We start from the raw sequence: 18,851 nt of genomic DNA on the forward strand, positions 1-18,851 counted from the left end.
TATATATATATATATACATATACATATATATACACACACACACACACACACAAATAGGCAATGAAAGAAGCATTAAAAGAAATAAAAATCAAAAGTACGTCAGCACTATTCCTTTCCCCCACCCCCTTAGGCATCCCCATGTGTAGTAGGGCTGTGCGAATCTTTGGGTGATTATTTGATTCAGAGGACATTCGGGCCAATTCGGCCGCCAAATCTCTGAATCCAAATCAAAATCAGGAGACCAGTAAAAAGGTCTGAATCAATTCGAAGCTCTCTGAATCAATTCAGAAAAGATTTGGAGAGCTTCAGAGATTCAGGCAGACCCTGCTTGCTGCCGCAGGAAGCTGGACCCAGACTCTGTGCTGGTAAGTAGTGGGCAGGAGGGCCTGGGGAAGGGGACCACAGGGGGACCCCTGCCAGGCCCCATCCCTTGCTTGCTCTCCCAACCCCTACCCTGCCCGAGCACCCCCATACCTCCGCCCGCTCTCCCAGCCCCACATGGCTCCCCACCTGACCCCAGTTCCCAGCTCTTTAAAAAAAAGCCCCACTCACCAGCTGCTGCCAGGTGGGGGGGCAATCCCCACTGCCCCCCAGCTATATGGGGAGGCTCTGCCACAAGCCCCCCCAACCCCAACCTGCTCTTGCAGCCCCCCCACTGCTGCCCCCCGCCACCCCAGCTCCCCGCTCCTTAAACACAACACAAAACAAAACAAAACAACCCGCACTCACCAGCTTCTGCAGCAGCCTGGGGGCTTCTGGGGGCGGGTCATGGCAGAACCTCCCTTGCAGCACAGGTCAGTGGGGGCAGCGGGGATCACCCCCCAACAGGCAGGAGCCAGTGTGTGCCAGGCTTTTTGTTTGTTTGTTTTTTTAAAAGAGCCAGGGGACTGGGGCTGGGGCCTGTCTGATTTGGAGATTCAGCCAATTTGGCAGTAGCTGAATCAATTTGGGACAGTGATTTGAATCACCAAATCAAATCACTGTCCCCCAAAACTGAAGCAAATACTAGTTGCTTCGCACAGGCCTAACATGTAAGCTGACCTCAGCGCTGGAATGGTATAGTCTCCCATCCTGCAATCTGAATTCAGTAACAAACAAATGTCTGTCTGCAAATATCAGCATAACAGTATTAAATAGGGACACCCATTCAAGTTATGGAGATATAGAGAAAAACATGTTTTGGAGGTTAATTTTAGACCAGACCATTTATTGAGCTTTCATTCATCAATCCAAGGCCACATCAATGCAGTTTACCATTTAAAAAATGTTTACTGAAGGATTTCTATTTTATCAACCATAATCTGTGTTTTCCGTTTAGGCCCCAGGTCAGCAGAGCAATCCAATAGGTTTAACCCCATAAAACTCCATCAAGCTACTCATATATTTCAATTTGGGCCTGGGCTTGCATTCCTTGCTAAATGCATATTTTGATTATTCACAAATATTTATCATCTTTCACTGAATATTTTTCAATATTCCTAAGATATCAGAGTTAAAAAACGGAATTTAAAATTCCTGACTTCTCATAAAAATTGCTAACAAATAATTAAAATCAATCAATCAATCAAACACTATAATTGTGATCAAACGTATAGAACCCTTTCTAAATATTGCAGGAAAAAACAGGTCTCCCAGCCACCCTACTTACATACACCAATATCAAATAACAAGCAGAACTGCATATGACATAACTTATAAAAACAAAAGCAACGTGACAGCAGTCATCTAAACATACAACTGAAACCTGGTGGAGTTCAAGGGTGCCTACTCATTGTTCAGGAGTGTGGAAATACCTGGGCTGGGAATGATAGAAGGTAAAAAAAGCAGCAAGGAATGAGAAGGGAAATGGATTGAGGAGGTTTGTAAATTGGGTGTTGAAGGGTTAAGGTAGCTTCCTTGCATTTTAGGACTCAGCAGTGGGATATGCAGCACAGCAGTTAACTGTACATTTAAGTTTGGATGAAAATTTCTATCTGTAAACCTCAGACTGGCTTAGTAACTCAATTCAGGTCTCAGAAAGGTTTCTATTGCTTACTGCTATAGCAAACAGACCACTTATTGAGCTTTCATTCATTGATTCAAAAGGTAACACCAATGCAGTTTATCTTAAAACACAAAACAAAGGGGGTTTTTTTAAACCTAAAAAAGCCCAAAACCTTACTTATTCCACACAATCTGTAATATTAGTAATATTTTAAAACTAGAAACATCTGTGTATCATGTACTACAGAAAAGCTACACAGAGAATATCCTAAACAATTCTACCCAATGTAAAAATAAAATTTCAGAGTACCACATATTAAAAAATAAATAAAAATTAAAAGCCAAGAACCTGTCTTAATGTTCTTACCTGTATCACAGAGTAGGTATACACCTCAACTCCTCTCAATATACAGTCAGAAAAACAGCATCTTTTCTACCTATCTTTTGAGACTACTGCTTCTAGTTGCTAATGACACATCATTAAATCGGAAAAGTAACACTAAACAAACACATCTGCTGCAGTTCTCTGCTTATCTGTCTGCTTTCCCAATGGGATACAGGTTGCTTACCTGGAATGATCCATTTTGGTTTTTTTTTTTAAATGGGAAGCTATTTTGTTGCTGCTTCCTTGCTGTAATACAGAATATTAAAGTTTTAATTAAGCTGCAAACATAAATAGTTTACACAGAGGCAAAACATATTCAGTGCTGTTTTAAAATGTTTCTTTATTAAGCTCTGGAGTCTCATCCTATTACGAAGGAACAAGAGTACTCAGAGAACTCCGTTTGTCTCCGAAAATAACTCAAATTTCTGATGGATCTTCGTTCCCAAGGGCTGCGCTTGAAAAAGTAACAAAGCTATAAGCCTAGAAAATATTTTCCATCTATTTAAAAAACTTAAAAATCTGATATTAAGTTCTCCAAGAGTAGTGCCTACACCAGTTTATTTATTTTTTTAAAGTAAAACACACACCTCACTGCAACATGGCCAGTGCACTGCCATCGGTGCTAGATAGAGCACTAGTATTTTTACCATTTTACTCTCCTAACTCTGCTTAGAGCATATTCAATAACAGACAAAGATGCAGAGTTACATCATTAGTATCCCTGGAGTTGCACTAATGGCAGAACAGAGATATTCCTACAAAAAGCCTGATGCAGAGACAGCTAACTAGGCCATTTCTTCTTACTTGGGGATAGATGCCATCAGATAAAACTATTAAAATGCTCACTCACTCAATAGCCAAGATAAGCAAATATTACTTCCAAATAATTAAAGTTACATTACATGCTGCCTCTGCCTTAGTATAAACATGTTTGGAAGCCACAGCAACAGATTGACATATTGGGGTGATTTGTTTCACAATACAAAACCAACAGTCATGCCTCTGGATCTCTAGTTTCCTACCCTCTTATATCTTTCCATCCTGCTCCCCTCCCCCATTTTTTTTTAATATTATACTATGCAAACTATCAAAATCAAATCCAAGTTAAAGCAACCATTAGACTAGCAATAGCTTCTCTCATCATTACAAATTTCGATAAGAGTACATATATGCACAGTGCATATATACACACACAGAGCACATAGATGCATCCATAAATGCTATCTATACAAAGTACACAACATATGTACATGTTATGTACACAAAGAACAAAACATGTGAGGGGAACCAGCTGAAGGCCTCTAGCACCATACTACACAGGAGCAGATGTACCTCACTAAACCAAAAGTAGTCCAACCTGCAGTCTCTAGGAAAAGTATTAGTCTTTGGGAGAAGATGCAAAGAATGACAACAATGAGCCAACAATGCTGGCTGGTTAGTAGTAGTTTCAGGCCTCAAAACATGAGCACTCATATCCCTGCTACAAAAAAGTAAAGTCATCCCACCCAATGTAATTGTGGACATTGTATTATCTATATAAACATCTAATTCTTTTCCAGTTCTGCCATATCTTTGGCCTAGATGTTATCTTTTACTACAGCATTCCAGAGGTTGGTTAATCCTTGATAGCATAAAGATAACTTTTATTTTTATTACCTTTAAACGTATTTGCTTTCAACAGCATTGAACATCCATTTGTTCTAAAATTATGAGACGGGGTAACAGGCAACTTGGTTTACTTTTTCTGTATAGTTACTTTATATAGCTCTATTATATCCATTCTTATAGATTTCTTTTAAATAAACTATAGGTATATGCTGATTTCTTGTTCTTTATTTTAACATATTTGGTTCTTTACTCTTTAAATTCCCTCTGAATCTCCTACTTTTTTTACCACTGGATTTGCATTTTATGAAATATGCCTGATTGCTTCAAATAATTTCACAGGCCTTACCCTTGGAGAGTACCAGGTGTTTGTTCCTCTTTGCAAACCTGCTTCCTTTTTCATTTAGGAAATATATACACCTTTTGTCCATCAGGTTATGATTAACTTGGCTCTGCTGAATCTACAGATTTTAGTGTCCATACTTTTAACTTCATAATCCTTTTCACTAGCTTCCTCCTTTTTGTTGAGATCTCCATAATTAAGTTAAGTATTCAGAGTGTTGGGTTTTTTATATGTTCACACTGTAATTTAATTAAATTCAACATCCTTAGAAGAGGGGAAACAAAAAAAAAAGAAAAAAGAAAAGATCAAAAGGAAGGAATCCTGGAGCTACTGCTGATTTTGGGATGATGCGTGTCACCGGCTTTACTTACAAAATTGTTTCATGAGGTAAACATGAAGTTATACCCAAACCAGAACCTAGAAGTATGTACATTCAGATAAAAATGGAACCCTGGAAATTAAAAAACACACACTGGCTTTTTTGGATCAGAGGCAGGAGCTGATAAACCAGTATTTGTTTCCTCCAAACCAGGTTGTGCACCAATTTTAACAAACAATGCACGTGAGTCAACTAAACATCTCTTATTGATTTGTAGCAACAAAATATTAGGCAGGTAGGAAATGACTGTTCAGATACCAAGGACAAACCCTTAATCATGAGAGCAGTCCAAAGGATTACTCACCTAAAATGACTAGCAGTGGGAAGGGTATCTAGCCAATTCCTCCTCGTAACACCTCTTAAAGTTTTATTCTAGTCTTCAACAGAGAAAACAAGGCACAAAGAGGGGCAGTGTCTTCCTCCCCTCACCCCCTCCAAAAACAAGAACCAAGGAGCACCCTATTCTGAATCTTGTACTTAGTTTGCTACATCATGATGCCTCCATAGAATTAATTGGTACTTCTGGAGTGAATTTCAGAGCTGCTGATCAACTCTGACTCTCACTCAAGTCTATAAAAGTTTATGATTTAAACATAAAAAGATCTATCAGGATCTACACACTAGTGCCAGGTGTTCCTCTTCAAAGGAATTATGATACCTAGCTTGCCAAGGAGAGTCCTATGGAACAAGTACAGTCTCTTACAGCAATCGTCCAATTAACAGAAGTGACATCCATGCAGTGCTGAGGTGCCAACACTGAAGAACCAGCCCTGCTTTTATTGAAGTTTCCTCCTTTTTGGATTGATTAAGACAGTGGGAGGGAGCCTCCTGGATGTCGATACCTGTCACAAGAAGCTGAATCACCTTTGGCTGAATGTTAATGACAAACACTTTATGTAGTGTCATGAACTGCTTGCATTATCCGTTATGCCTCTCAGTATCCAAGATAAATGAATTTGAAAGTCCAACAGATCATTCAGCAACAACATAGCAAGCAGAAAACGGTATAACATTTTAGTGGCTGTGGTTTCCAATTCCTTAATTTTAGCTCATAACTCATAACATAGTTTTTCTGTCTCCTGTTACCTCTCCATGCCAATTATGGCCATTGCCTTGGCTGTGGAAAATAAAATCTCTCATTCCCACAGCCACCTAGCAGGTGTTGAAAAATGCCCCATTTGAAATTTACATAAGAGTCTTTTGTGATAATCTATAATCATACCAACCTCTTACAGCACAGCTATCATTTTATAAACCACAGCAATGCCTTTCAGAGAAGAAGCATACTAAAATACTGTTCAACTTATAGGAGTTAAATACAAGAAAAACAGGCATATAAAAACAGACAAATATGAAATACAGACTTAACTATACGAAGAGGGTCAGGAAAATATCTATGCAAGTTATAAGAAGAAACTGACTTCTCACTAGGCAAAACATAAGCGCATCACATATCATAATACCTCATATTTTCTTAATACTTTTTATCACAGCAAGAAATGCAACCACTGTACAATTTATAAATGTACAGCAGCACTAAAATCCAACTATGTCCAAGATAGAAAGCAGTAATTTGTGCATAAATGACAATACACACTAGACCAAAAATGGACAAGAAAGAAAAACGTGTCCAAAGACAAGCTTTTGTTTTCAAAGTCCTCTAAGGCCATGGGTGACCATCAGAAAAACAATTCTACACTGAATACATGACCTTGAGTCACAGGGAAGATAAACATGGAGCAAGCACTTTGCATAAAACTTTACCAGAGAACACAGTTGTCACCTTGACGTTCATGCAGAATACAAAGGCCCTTTGTATGCTTTCACTGGATGTACAGTACAGTACAGTACAGTACACAAGTCTCTTCTGGAAGCTGAGGAATGGAGTATTAAACAGTGTCAACCCTGGCTGGTTTCAGAATTACCAGTTCAAGGAAATCTTTAGGTAGTTAGCTCAATGCTTTGGCCATTAAAACATCCCATTCCAGATCAGACAGAAAGTAGTAAAACAAACAAAAAGGGATAAACATACAAATATGGAGGTAGCAATCAAAAACCTCACTGCTGCTTCTGGCTTTGCCACTGACTCACTACATGGCCTTAGGCAAGTCACTTACCTCCTTTGACTCAATGTTGTCAGATGAAAATTGTGAGCAACATTCTCAGCTCACAAGGAAGTTGTCAGGACTGGTCCAGATACTCTCCCCGAACCTAGAGCTATAGGATGTTTGTTTACTGCTCAGGCTACACTGCCACACGATGTGGGGCATGAGCTGTTTTGGAGCAACAGAGGTCTGCAGTGAAAACTTGGGCCCTTTGGGAATTCAGGACATCTCCCCCCAGAAAAATCTGCCTGGCTGAGGTACACTGCATGTTCCTCTTTCCTCCTTTAATAGGAAGCCTCTATCTATGACCTTCCTGCAAACTAGCACACTAGTTCTGAACCTCTCAACCTTTCTGTTGATGTTATTTCAACAATCAGCAAGTGGTTGGAAAATATTTAAGCAATCAATTCTTATTATACCCTCCCCTGCCATTAAGTCATCCGGCGGGGGGGGGGAACTATCCCGCACAATCCCACTGACACACAACAGACAATGACTTGCCTTTAAGCATGGCAAGCCTATTCACCTTTTTCACAAAGAAGGCTTATAATATTCATTTTTAGTCACATGCCCCAACAACTCCATCAGAAACAGCTCTCTTGTGAAAGGAATTGAAATTTGCCCCTTACTGAGGAAAAACTAACCACCACCATTTTCCAGAAGCCTAGAACAGAGACCTGGTATGGTCTAATGAGCCAAGCAGGTAACAGGGAGTCAGGACTCCCAGCTTCTATACCCAGCTTTCATTGACTTGATACATGATATCAGGTAAATAACTTCACCTCCCTGTGTCTCAGTTTACCCTTCAGTAAAGTGATAACGATAAATTACCTACCTCACAAGATGGGTGGGGAGGTTTTATTAATTAATGCATGTAAAGCAATTTGAGATCCTTGGATGAAAAGTGCTATATAAAATGAATTGGGGAGAAGGGAAAAGAAAAGTTCATTCATTTACCCAAAAACTCCAATCAGTACTCCAGCTATATGGAGTAGGGGCCTGAATTTTTTCTGTACACATGCCAAGAGTCTCCTCCGAGTCTGCCTCCAACGGGTTAACAAGACCATGATCCTCTTCATAGACTTCCTGTGAACAAGCAAGCAAGCAAAATTTAAATTTGACAATGCAGGTGAAAGGTGTTGGAATAATCAGGAGAGCTGCTCCATTTGTGGACAATATAAATAAAACCGTACATGCCTAGATTTGCTAGGAATAAGTGATGGGAAAACATTTCGCGCTTGCTGATTTATAAACTAATAAATGGCCCTTTTTGATGTTCTTTATACTTTGAACATCAATGTTTTATTTCTTCAGCACCCCTCAGGCTATGCACGTTTCATGAAAGTTACAAACACTGTCATAAGTGTTATTTTAAAAAATACCATACAACTTCCTAACTAAAGCTATACAAGTTTAAAAATACAGAGGAACTCTTAAAGAAAGGGTGTAATTTTAGTGATCAAATCTTAGTTATTTACTGTTAACACAGGCATTTAAACACAGCCACTCAGGAATGTAGAACTGTATCATTATTAGTAGTACCTAGCTCATTATACAGTGCCATTTCATCAGTAGATCTCCAAAATCTCTACAAAGGAGGCCAATATTCTTTTACAGTTTCTTTCCCATTTTACAGATGGGAAAACTGAGGCACAAAGAAAAAGGAATGCATTCCAGTTCACCCAGTAGACTAGTAGCAGGTCTAGGGTCTAGACCCTAGACCTTGAGTCCTTATCTGAACCCTACCCACTAAATCAGACTATCTGTATTACCCAGTAACGCCCATAAGAGACAAAAAGCTGTTCTGTTCTTAACAGGAGTAGACACTACAGGTAAGGGGGTCCTGAGCTGCTGAGCAATTCTCTCTGCAAAATGGGTGCCCTGATCAAAATCGCAGGCTCTTCTGAGGTTCCCAAGAAACAATTATGGGAGCACTCCTTCCTCTGCTCGCTTCTACAGACAGCGCTCACATGTTCCGCAAGCTCCAAGCATAAAGGGGAACAAAATGCCTATTACCAGCTCTCTCCTTCTTAATAAGAGACAGGATGCTTCAAGAGGCAGCTGCTGTCTGTCCTCAGGTAAGAACTCATAACAGAGCAGAGGAAATCAGGGGAGAGAGAAAGCAGAGATCCTCTCACCTTCATGAGGAGGTTCCACGAGTCACAGGATGAGAGAGAATACAAGAAGTTTTTGTTCTCCGGATGTCTCCCCCACATACTTTTACTCGCATTCACAACTGCCATTATCTATGCATCACACACAAAAGCTTTATGCAATACAAATTTGAATGCCCTGACTCCATTTCCACACCCCCTCTCTCATCAGTACATTTATTACAGCAGGGTCTTTCATGATCCAGCTTATGGCAGCTGAAGACGGAAAGCCTCACTTTGGGAAGCCTGGGTGGCCTGGAAGATTAGAAAGGCTCTGGGATCATTCACCACTAGGTTGGTGGTTTAGAATCTAGCCTCAGCCATTAACACCCAACAGCACCAACTGCCGGATGTCTGATGACCTCCAAAAAAGGAGCAGACAATTTCACGCCCATTTGTAGCGGGCATCAGTGCAACTAGGCAAAGTCTAGGTGGGTACCTGCTCTGGATATAGGCTTAGAGTGGGCATGGGAAGGCTGGCCTTCAGGAAGCCCCTGCTGCAAGGGGTGCTGAAGCTGTTACATGAAGCCTGTGCTGCAGCAGCAGTCCAAACCCTTCCAGGGCAGCTGATGCAGCCAGTGACCCCACATCTAGCAGCAGAAACCCTGGGCCCATGCCACCACAATTGCTGCAGTCAAGATGCAGTGAGCCCAGGTCTTTGAGTCCCTTGGATGAAGGGAGACTTACTCCCATTCTACACAACATCCTCTCTCCCCCCTCTCTGTTTTGCCCAGGGCATCAAGAGTTCGTTACACCTCTGGTGGGCAGCAGAAATCAAAAAAAATTGGCTCAGCAACTACACCAGAAAAAAAAGTGATCTATTCACTCATTCCAAAACAGGCAGTGGGGAAGCAGACACTGCTGGTACCCATGCTGAACACTTGGACAGGCAGCATATTACCACACCTCTGATAGCTTCACCAGCATTCAAGTCACTAAAGAGATATTTATTTTAAATATGATTTATAGGTGCTTGCAGCACAAATGCCGAACAGTCCTGTTGAATGCAGGTGTGGCCTAACTGCATCTAAAAACCCTATGCAACACAGCAGCAAGAAGGCTTAAGCAACAGTGCGCCATATCATACCACCGGGATCCCGGGATTTCCTAGCACAGCAGTACCACATGAGCAAGCCTCAGGCCTCCATATGAAGCACTGTCTCACAATGTGCTACAAACAGACTGGTGCAAACAGGCCACCCACTCCTCAGAAGACAGCATCTGTATATATGGGATGAAGAGGTGGAGAAAGAAGCCAGCTTCCCCACCCTGCCCATAAAGACAGGCGATGAAACAAAGTGGCTCTCTTCTGTGGAGCAGGTGGCCAAACCCAGCCAGTCAATCCTGCAAGACAGTGGAAACGAGGGACCGCCAGCTATACCCTCCTCCACACAGTAGGTCCTACCTGGGCAGCCTGTTGCTTTAGCAGCTGCTATTGGGTAGCCAGCTGGCAAGGCAACAACAGTACAGCAGCTGGCATTGCAGGCAGAAGCAAACAATGTCAGTACTGGGTCTCACAAACACAGAGTTTGAAACCTGCGGCTGAAAAGCCAGGTGGCTTCAAAGCTGCAATTCAAAGGAGCGGGCACCTAGCAAACCTAAGAAGCAAAAATTTAAGAGAAAAAGAACCAAACAGCTTACCATAGAGAGGAGAAAGATGCCACCCGCAAGCTAATTGCCTTAAAAGTGTGCACCATAGGGCTGCAGCTGCTGCCTTCTCTGCAATTTAAAGGGCCAGTCACAGGGAGAACATTGGCCAAAGGCACCTGTGTAGAAACAGAGTAAACCTGACACTAAGAGAGTTAGGTGATATCTGACTGCCAGAGAAAACAATCTGGCTAATGAAAAGGGGTGGGTGGATAACAAGCCAGTTACCTTAGGATCAGAGTTTGGAATAAAGCTTCCCTTACAGCCAGCGCCTTTCTTCATTGTATACACACAGGCATTTGGTATTTTTTTAGAAAATGTGCCTATCAAGTAAAGTGTCTTTCTTCTGATCCCCTGTGTTATAGGAGTCAGAGATGTGGGAATGGCATGCCCCTCCCCAGAGAACCTCCATCTGGGTAAAGGGAAAATGTGGAGTGCCTTCTTGGTATATTCCTCTCTCTTTCCCCTTGGCTGCACTTTGTGGAGAGAGGGATATGCAGCTGGGGAAAAGGTTTGTCTGGAGTCAGAAAAGGCTTGTGGGTCCTAGAGTGATATATCTAGTTCCCCACAGCCCCACCAAACAAAGCTAACAGAGAGCTATTGCATCCTGGGGTTTCCCGCACTTTTCCGTCCCTGTCTCTGCACTGAAGAAGTTCCCCTTTGCAGGTAGAGCTCACTCTTGTAGTGTCAAAGTCTGTCTCCAAAGGTTTCAGATGGGAAACTACAGTATTAGGGTCTTCTGGCACTCAAAGCTATGAAGCTCCTGGCGTAAACAGTCCCAGCCTCTGGGGAAGCTGAAGGGGACCCCATAATGTTCATGACCACATGGTCAGACTTGATGATCTGCTCAGGTCCCTTCCGACCCTATCAACTATGAAACATCCCATCAGAATTATCCACGGAAACTCCAACCCAGTCTGAGTTTTCTTCAGCCTAGGTCCCAGAAGTATTTTCACAGGACTGGAATGACATTGCTTGTAATTCAACCAGCAGGACTTTAGGCCTGATTTCTACTGTCTTTTGGTGCTACCTCTATAATCATCTTTAAGTCTCAATAAACTAAAAACATTAAAAATAATTCTTCACAAATCCCAGTTTTTTCCACTATTAGTATGGATTTGGTGCTGTGTAATGAACTGCTTCCAAGAAGTTTCAAAGCCAGGCATTTCTCCTAAACAAAGCCCCAGCCGTCCTCATCCCCTCTGGCTTCACTCTTGGGCCCCAAAGCCTCTCCTACACCACGACACAAGCCAGCAGCCTGAGTGCAGGTGCTGAAGGGCTTGCACCTCTCCCACCTTCAGCCATTAGCTGCCAATAGGGTGGCCATCATAGAGGACAGTCCAGTTTTCTGCTGCTCTGTCCTCTATTAATACGAAACCTGACGCCTTTATGGCCTCTGTTTTTCTCTTAAAGACATCCAGTTTCGTATCAATAGAGGACAGAGGATAACTGAGCTGTCCTCTAGGATGGCCACCCTAGCTGCCAATCCTCCCCTGCCATGTCAACCCTGGCAGCCATTTTGTCTCCCTGAGGAGTTACTTGTGCAGTGATTTTGCTTCTCTTGAACTGACCCCAGCCTCACAGGGAGCTCCCACATGCAAGCTGCCCCTCTCTACTCCATCCTCACCCTCCAGCCACGCAGATCAGTTCCAGGCCAGTCACTCAAAACAGCTGGATGCTCAATCTCTCAACACAACTCCTCCTTCAGATCCCTCCCCACTCCAGTTTCCACTGCCTGAGAAGGCCTCTTATTCTTCCTTATCGTGGCTCTTGATCCTTTTCCTCCCCCAAAGAAATGTTGAGGTGAAAGAAAATGCCTTTCATCATATGACCCTAAACTGACAAGAAAATCCAGATCTTTTAAGAAGTATAAAACAAAGAAGAAAAACCTTTGCCTTTTTAGCTCTTTTAAGGCACTTGGGAGAGACCTTTCAAAGCCATTATAATATCTACCTAGTCTAGCTTCCTCTATCTCTTTATCACCATGATATCTGAACACAATCCAAGACTACAATGAGCAAGCCATTACTCTCAAAGACTGTAACCTCTTTCATAATATTGGGTCACTGGGTTTTGGATGCCGGAAACTGGTATATACTCCTTGGGACTGTCGTAGAGTTAAAGGACTACATTTAAGCAAGCTTGGATCTTAGAAATAGCCAAATGGAGCATTAAGAAAGCTGCCATATTACCATAGCACCACAGCAATTTTCTTCAAACAGTTTGTCCCTCTGTTGTATAGTATAAAACAAGTGTCTCAGGCCTCTCCTAGTGGGAACGTGTTTATAAATAGGTGCAGGAGAGCATGTGAGCATGTAATCCCATTTATCTAAAGGATACTGTGAGGTAGCCAAAATCATCAGTTAAATTCAGGAATGGGAAAGAAAGCCTAGCAGGCTTCAAGAAACCTGCATTGAGGTCTCCAACCCCAGAGTGCAGGAGAGAGTTGCCAACCAACTGGTTGGAATAGGATGCCCACCACACAGCTGGACCACAACTGGCAGGATCAATGGGTAGTGAAATATTACAGCCTATGAACCTGGCTGCTGAAGCCCTGCCCACACAGCTGTATTGTTCCTCTGTATGGACTTTCCTCGGCCAAGAATAGAGAACATTAGTCAGCTTTGCAAAGGGGTCACTGATTTTCAAACCCATTCATCTGCACTGGGCACATAAGCAAGCTTCAGTTAACCAGGCAGTTAAAATTAATCAAAACTTGTACATTTAAGGTCTGTGCAACACTGCAAAGAAAAGCAATACTTTGGGAATATAGCATTGAATCACCAACACAAGGAATGCTCACGCCCGATTTTCAAAGGTGCTGAGTACCTGCAAGTGCGACCCCAATCAAGAAGTGCTTTCCTTGCCCATCTGCTCTGAAAATCAAACCAATGCTCTTTCTTTTTCATTTCCATTTGGGGCTCAACAGACTGAGATTCATCTCCTGACTATCTGAATATTCAGTGCTCAACCCCAGACCCTGGTGTACTTAAGACCAAAGCCACAAAAGAAAATTATGTTTGTCCTCACTTTTTACTGTGTTTCTGCATCTTCCCTGGCAGAGAGCAAAGCTTCCCCAGAGAAGCCGCTCGCGCTAGCAAGTTAAAATGTGGCTGTCATCCAGGCAGGCGGCAGAGTGCTGCAAACTTAAAGCTGTGGTAACTTTAGCAAGTGTGACATTCATTGGGCAGAATGTGAGCTCCTGTTGCAAAACACACACACACATTTTTCCCCATATCCAAGAGAAAGGAAAAGGCAGGGAGACTATATTTCAGCAGCTATGAACCAACAGGCTGGGAAATTCTACAGCTATGTGGTACCACCTCTCCTGTTCTACTTGCTGGTGGGTAAGTACTGATCTGTTAACCACTTTTCTTCCTTCAGGGAGTTTGGCTTCTTTCTAGAGGCTGGCTTCTGAGGCTTTATTCTTTTTAACATCATTCCCCTCCCCAAGAACTTCCTCAGGATATAGAAGGAGCATATTTGGTACTGCACGATGTATTGAAAGCACATTCTTGCTGATAGATACATTTTTTATTTAGTTAATAGAAATACTTGTTTGAATGCAATTCCAAAGATGGAATTTATCTTTTCAGAGCGAGTGTATTTTCCCTGACTTCTTGAGAAGGCAAACTATTTACCAGCTTTTATTTCTATTTTGGTTCTCCGATAGTTATCAGTTATACTCAAAGACAGTTATTCCTTATGTTTTCCACAACCATTGTTTAAAAGTCTTAGGGTGTAAGCTGTCATCATCTTTTAATCAGAAAAAATAGGGGCCAGAAGCTGGGATGACAGGCAGCCTTGTTGTACCATCTTGCCAGTAGATTCTGGCTGCAAAGCCATCACAGCCATCCAAAGGAGGGTCATTCCAGTATGAGGATTTTCTGATAGCCCAGGGCTCGTATATTGACTCCTAGACTGCCTGCTGTATTGCCTGTCCCCTTAGCAAGTGAGGGCATAGGAAAGGAGATACGTGAAAGAGCCCCACACTCTGCCCATCTCCAGCTCCTGTTTTGGTTCTTTGGGGCTGTTAGCAAGTGGCATGTGTTAAAGAAGCCCTTAGGCTGCAAGAAGCAGCCATGCAAATAGTGTCCCTGGGATGACGGAAGAGCAAAGGTAAGTTTTATTCAATTTCTGAGTCACTCCTGCACCCCTTCACCTTTCCTTGTCTATCCCTCAGTCAGAGACAAGAGCATGGCCCCAGGTATGAAAATTTTGGCCTAAAGTGACCTATTAGATCATCCCATCTTCTCCTCCTGGCCTGGACAGGATTGTCCCCCAGTTCAGTATTTCCCAACACTCTGGCTAGCCTAACTTTAAGGAGTTAATGAAAAACATACAGTCCTTCCTGATCAGGGAAACAGACCTAACTCCCACATGACAGGTGGAGCGATGGCTCATTTGCTAATGAGGAAAATGGCATAAAAAGAAACTTGTAGCGGGTTCAACACGGTACTTGGCATGAAATAAACCCAGATGCCAACATGAAAAGGGCACTGTATGTTTAAGTATTAGCAAACAAGTCCCCTCCCAGTTTTGCCAATTTAAAAAAAAAAAAAAGGCTGCGCTGTGACCTTCACAGTGAGAACCCCAAACAGAGCTGGCAGTAAATGATGAACTCCTGGGGGTAGTGATTCATGCTAATTAGTTGCAATCTAAGTGACATACAGTGAAACAAAGATACAGGACAACAGATGACAGGGTCAGTTGTTTCGAAGTGGGAGGTGAAATGAAACTCATGATGAAGAGAGACAGTGTTAGACAACACTGTTAATGCGCAGTGATGAACAAAAGTATCTCTGAAAAACTGGTATCTTCTAAATAAATGGAAAATAGCTAGTAATTGGACTGCAGACAGGCATGTAAGAGAAGGAGAGAAAGCTTAGCATAGCTATCAAAAGAGTTAAGTGTTCAGCACAGTTCATGGCTGACCATCAGGGATAAGAAAGATTAATAATGGGACCTGGAGTCTGCCCAAATTCACTGCATTAACTAAACAAATCGAGCATTTCAGAACATTCTGAGGTACAATCACACTAAAAGAGACCATCTGACTTTGTGTAAAAATACCATGGGAAGTTCTGCTAAACCTTTATATGGCAATTTAGCTGCAGAAGGAAAGAAGAAAACAAATTCAGACATCAGCTGCCTCTGCATAACTCTGATGAAATCAGGATTAAGACTAGACGTGTAGGCTTGAAGACAGAACTTAGCTCCTTCAGTTAGAGACTTCTTGCTCCAGAACACTAGGCACAGATCCACAAAAGCATTTAGGCCCCTAACTCTGAGTTATGGGACTCATTCCCACTGAGCAGGGCCCTGGTTAGTAGAGGCAGCCACTCATGGTGGAAAAGGTGGAAAAGGTAGATAGTCCCACAGCTCTGAGGGAACAACTCAAGAAGCAAAATACTTCCTTTGGCTCCCAGGTATATTCAGTGTCAATGTGCAATTAATACCACCATCCTTTGGGACACAGCATTCGCTCCCCTTTCCAAACCAAACACCTCTGTAGGTCAATGCAGGGTTTGAGAATGAAGCCCTGGCCCCATCCCCTTTCCACTCCTTCCCATGCTATTTGGGGAGGAAGGAAGCAATTGCTGCACTTCTCTGAGGATAGGGCAGTGAGTCTCAACCAGGCTGAGGTGTGAAGAGATAAGCAGATATACTCAGCAGATAAACTAGGCTCAGGCTTGTCCCAGTCCCTGTGTAAGGAGGTAAGCACTTTCATATATACATTAGCTTTTGATACTGGATGCCGCTCAATTCAGAAAAGTTGTGGAGGGGGACTTCAAGTCCAGTGAGGGGTGCCTTGAGTCCAAAAAAGTTAAAAACCACTGGTAAAGGCAGAGTGGTTGTACATGGTGCACAAGGATGAGAGACCCCTTGTGCCCTTTTCCCACCTTTGCAACCGCTCAAGGATCTGGTGGTACAGGGCTCTCTAGGACAATTCTGGGACCCTACAACAGCTGCTTTCTCCATTACGGAGTTCCCTCTTGGATGCTCTGTCTGGGGCAGGGTTAATTCCAGACAGAGAGAGAGAGAGAGAGAGAGAGATGAGGCTGAAGTTGGTTTCTTATTCCCAGTTCCTTCTTCCCGGTTCTCTATTCCTTCTTCCCGGTTCCTTTTTCAAAGTTAATCTAGGCCCAATAAAATCTTGTTATTAATGAAGTACACATCCTAAAGACAGAGAATTTCATTAGCTATGCATATCTACTAATTAATATGTAAAATAAAATCCCACATCAAGTACAGAGCCCTAAACGAAGGTCAGATTGGATGGAATTATGGGGCAAAATACTTCTTGGGCCACCCCAAACTTCCTGTCAATGCCACTGGGGGACTGTCCTAAAGAACCATGGCCACAGTCCTGCCCGGGCCCCCTGCTCCCATCATTCTTGATGTGCATTTTGGTAGTAGTAAGTAGAATGGCTTGAATAAGGAACTGGGTTTTGGCCTGAAATTATGATTGCAAATCCTTTTTGGGCCATCCCACACCATGCCTCTGTGGCCCTGGAGGACTCTCCTGGACACCCCTGACCAGAGTCTTGCCCAGCCCTGGGTGAAGTTTCTTCATGCCAGGCTGCTAACTGGCAGCCCCCCATGCCCACTGGACTAAGTATACTGGCTCGAATAAGAAATGTCTTTTGGACTGCAAGTGGTAGAGTCCCTGGCTGGCAGCTGTGGGTGAGACTCCCTTCCAAAGTGACTTGGCTAGGAGGGAGCTCCCCAGGTTGGTTTGCCACTGTGATCCATTCTGAGCTACAGTTAAAGCTTAATAGTTAAGGTTTTGGTTATGGAGTACCATTGTTCCCCCTTTCCCTTGTAATAAACTTGTTTTAATTTAACATTTGCTAGTGAATGAGCAGGTTGCTTTAAATTACAACACCCAGTTTTAAGTTATTTTACCAAGTTTCTGGGTGGCGACTGGATGTAAGTGTGAAACGCTGTTGAAAAATCCATAGGGGCCTCTATACACATGCTCTGGGGTGGGGAGAAGGGTGCTTTAAATAGAACGGTTCTGAGAGCCACTGTAATTACTTACACTGTCACATGTACAGGCAGTCCTTGACTTAACAACGTTTCAAGTTACAACATTTTGCACTTACAACATTTATCAATCGACACCCTGTTTCAACTTTCTGACGTCAGTTTCAACTTTACAACACTTGATCTATGCAACACCACACCAGCACACAAGTTTGCTGCGTTGCCCATCTCCCTGGAGAATATCTGTTTAAAATTTCTTGGACACTTTTTTTAAGAAACCAGACAAGACTCCAGAAAAAACTGGAGCCAAGACTCCTGAGAAGACTCCAGCCAAGAGCCCTTCTAAAAGTCCCCACCAAGAGCCCTTCAAAAAGTCCAGCAAAATCACCTCAAAGAAGTCCTTCCAAATTAGTATGATTGCTATTTACAATATAAATACATTAAAGTAGCTATGTTACTCATCTATAATTGATTGAGTACAAAATTCTGGGTTATTTTTTGGTGAAAGTAGGGTATTGGGCCTTGGTTCAGGAATCAATCCCCCATTTATAACATTGTTTCCTATGGGAAAATCAATTCTGAGTTGCAACGTTAAGATGCAGTTTTCAGGAACCAATTGTATTGTAAGTCTGCGGACTGCCTGTATTCAGTGTTCCATGGTTCAAAATGGCGGTACGGGTGCTTTAACAAAATTGGTTCAAAGAGCTTTAGGTAAAGCGCTGCTGCTGCCATTTTGAAACACAGGCACAGCGAATACACATGATGCAGAGGCTGCTGGAGTGCACTAATTAACATGCTTCAGCAGACTGGCAGCAGACTTGGTTAATCAAGTCTGTTCTGACACATGCTAAATACCACGTGTCAGAGCAGAGGTCCGTTACTGGTGCCCTGTATTTGCATGCAGCCATTCGTCCTGCCTTCCAGTGCCTGGTAGAATAGCAACATAAAGGTTTTAAAGGTTGGGTGTCAGCTGGCAGGCTTACATTCAAAAAGTTGGCATTGTGTTGAGCAGGGACATGGCCAGATTTCTTCAGGATGCTCCTTGGTAGTGGGGATGTGTTTTGGGATGATTTCATGAGAGTTTTGCCCCCTGAACCCAGCAGAAGGGCAGCTTCTTATTGGTAGCAGTGTAAATAGCACATGTGGATAGTGAGTAATTGGTGCCTGGCATGGCCAAAGCGTTCTTTGGACAAGAGAAAAACATGGTCATGGGTGTCCAGAAGAGTCCCCCAGTGCCAAAGAGGCATGGCGTGGGGTGGGG

The 18,851-nt window shown here is 42.7% G+C and overlaps 2 protein-coding genes across 8 annotated transcripts in view; one reads left to right on the plus strand and one right to left on the minus strand.

Annotated features, from left to right (window-relative positions):
- Positions 1-18,851, minus strand: part of GRAMD1C (GRAM domain containing 1C) — a 113,757-nt gene that overhangs the window by 91,946 nt on the left and 2,960 nt on the right. For 3 of the 6 annotated variants that reach the window (XM_019548793.1, XM_019548787.1, XM_019548785.1), the window contains exons 2-4: positions 10,595-10,719; positions 8,939-9,046; positions 7,758-7,886 (exon numbers count right to left, since the gene is read on the minus strand). In XM_019548793.1, the coding sequence (XP_019404338.1) occupies positions 7,758-7,886; positions 8,939-9,046; positions 10,595-10,597 (240 nt within the window). In that variant the 5' untranslated portion in view covers positions 10,598-10,719. The remainder of the gene's footprint in view (positions 1-7,757; positions 7,887-8,938; positions 9,047-10,594; positions 10,720-18,851) is intronic. The other 3 variants (XM_019548786.1, XM_019548789.1, XM_019548788.1) reach the window with 2 other exon arrangements.
- Positions 13,299-18,851, plus strand: part of LOC109319317 (natural cytotoxicity triggering receptor 3-like) — a 19,416-nt gene continuing 13,863 nt past the window's right edge. For both annotated transcript variants that reach the window (XM_019548794.1, XM_019548795.1), the window contains exon 1: positions 13,299-13,947. In XM_019548794.1, coding sequence (XP_019404339.1) covers positions 13,881-13,947 — 67 coding nt within the window. In that variant the 5' untranslated portion in view covers positions 13,299-13,880. The remainder of the gene's footprint in view (positions 13,948-18,851) is intronic.

The sequence above is a fragment of the Crocodylus porosus genome, unplaced genomic scaffold (genome assembly GCF_001723895.1).
Source record: "Crocodylus porosus isolate Cpor-Errol unplaced genomic scaffold, CroPor_comp1, whole genome shotgun sequence".
Lineage (NCBI taxonomy): Eukaryota > Metazoa > Chordata > Crocodylia > Crocodylidae > Crocodylus > Crocodylus porosus.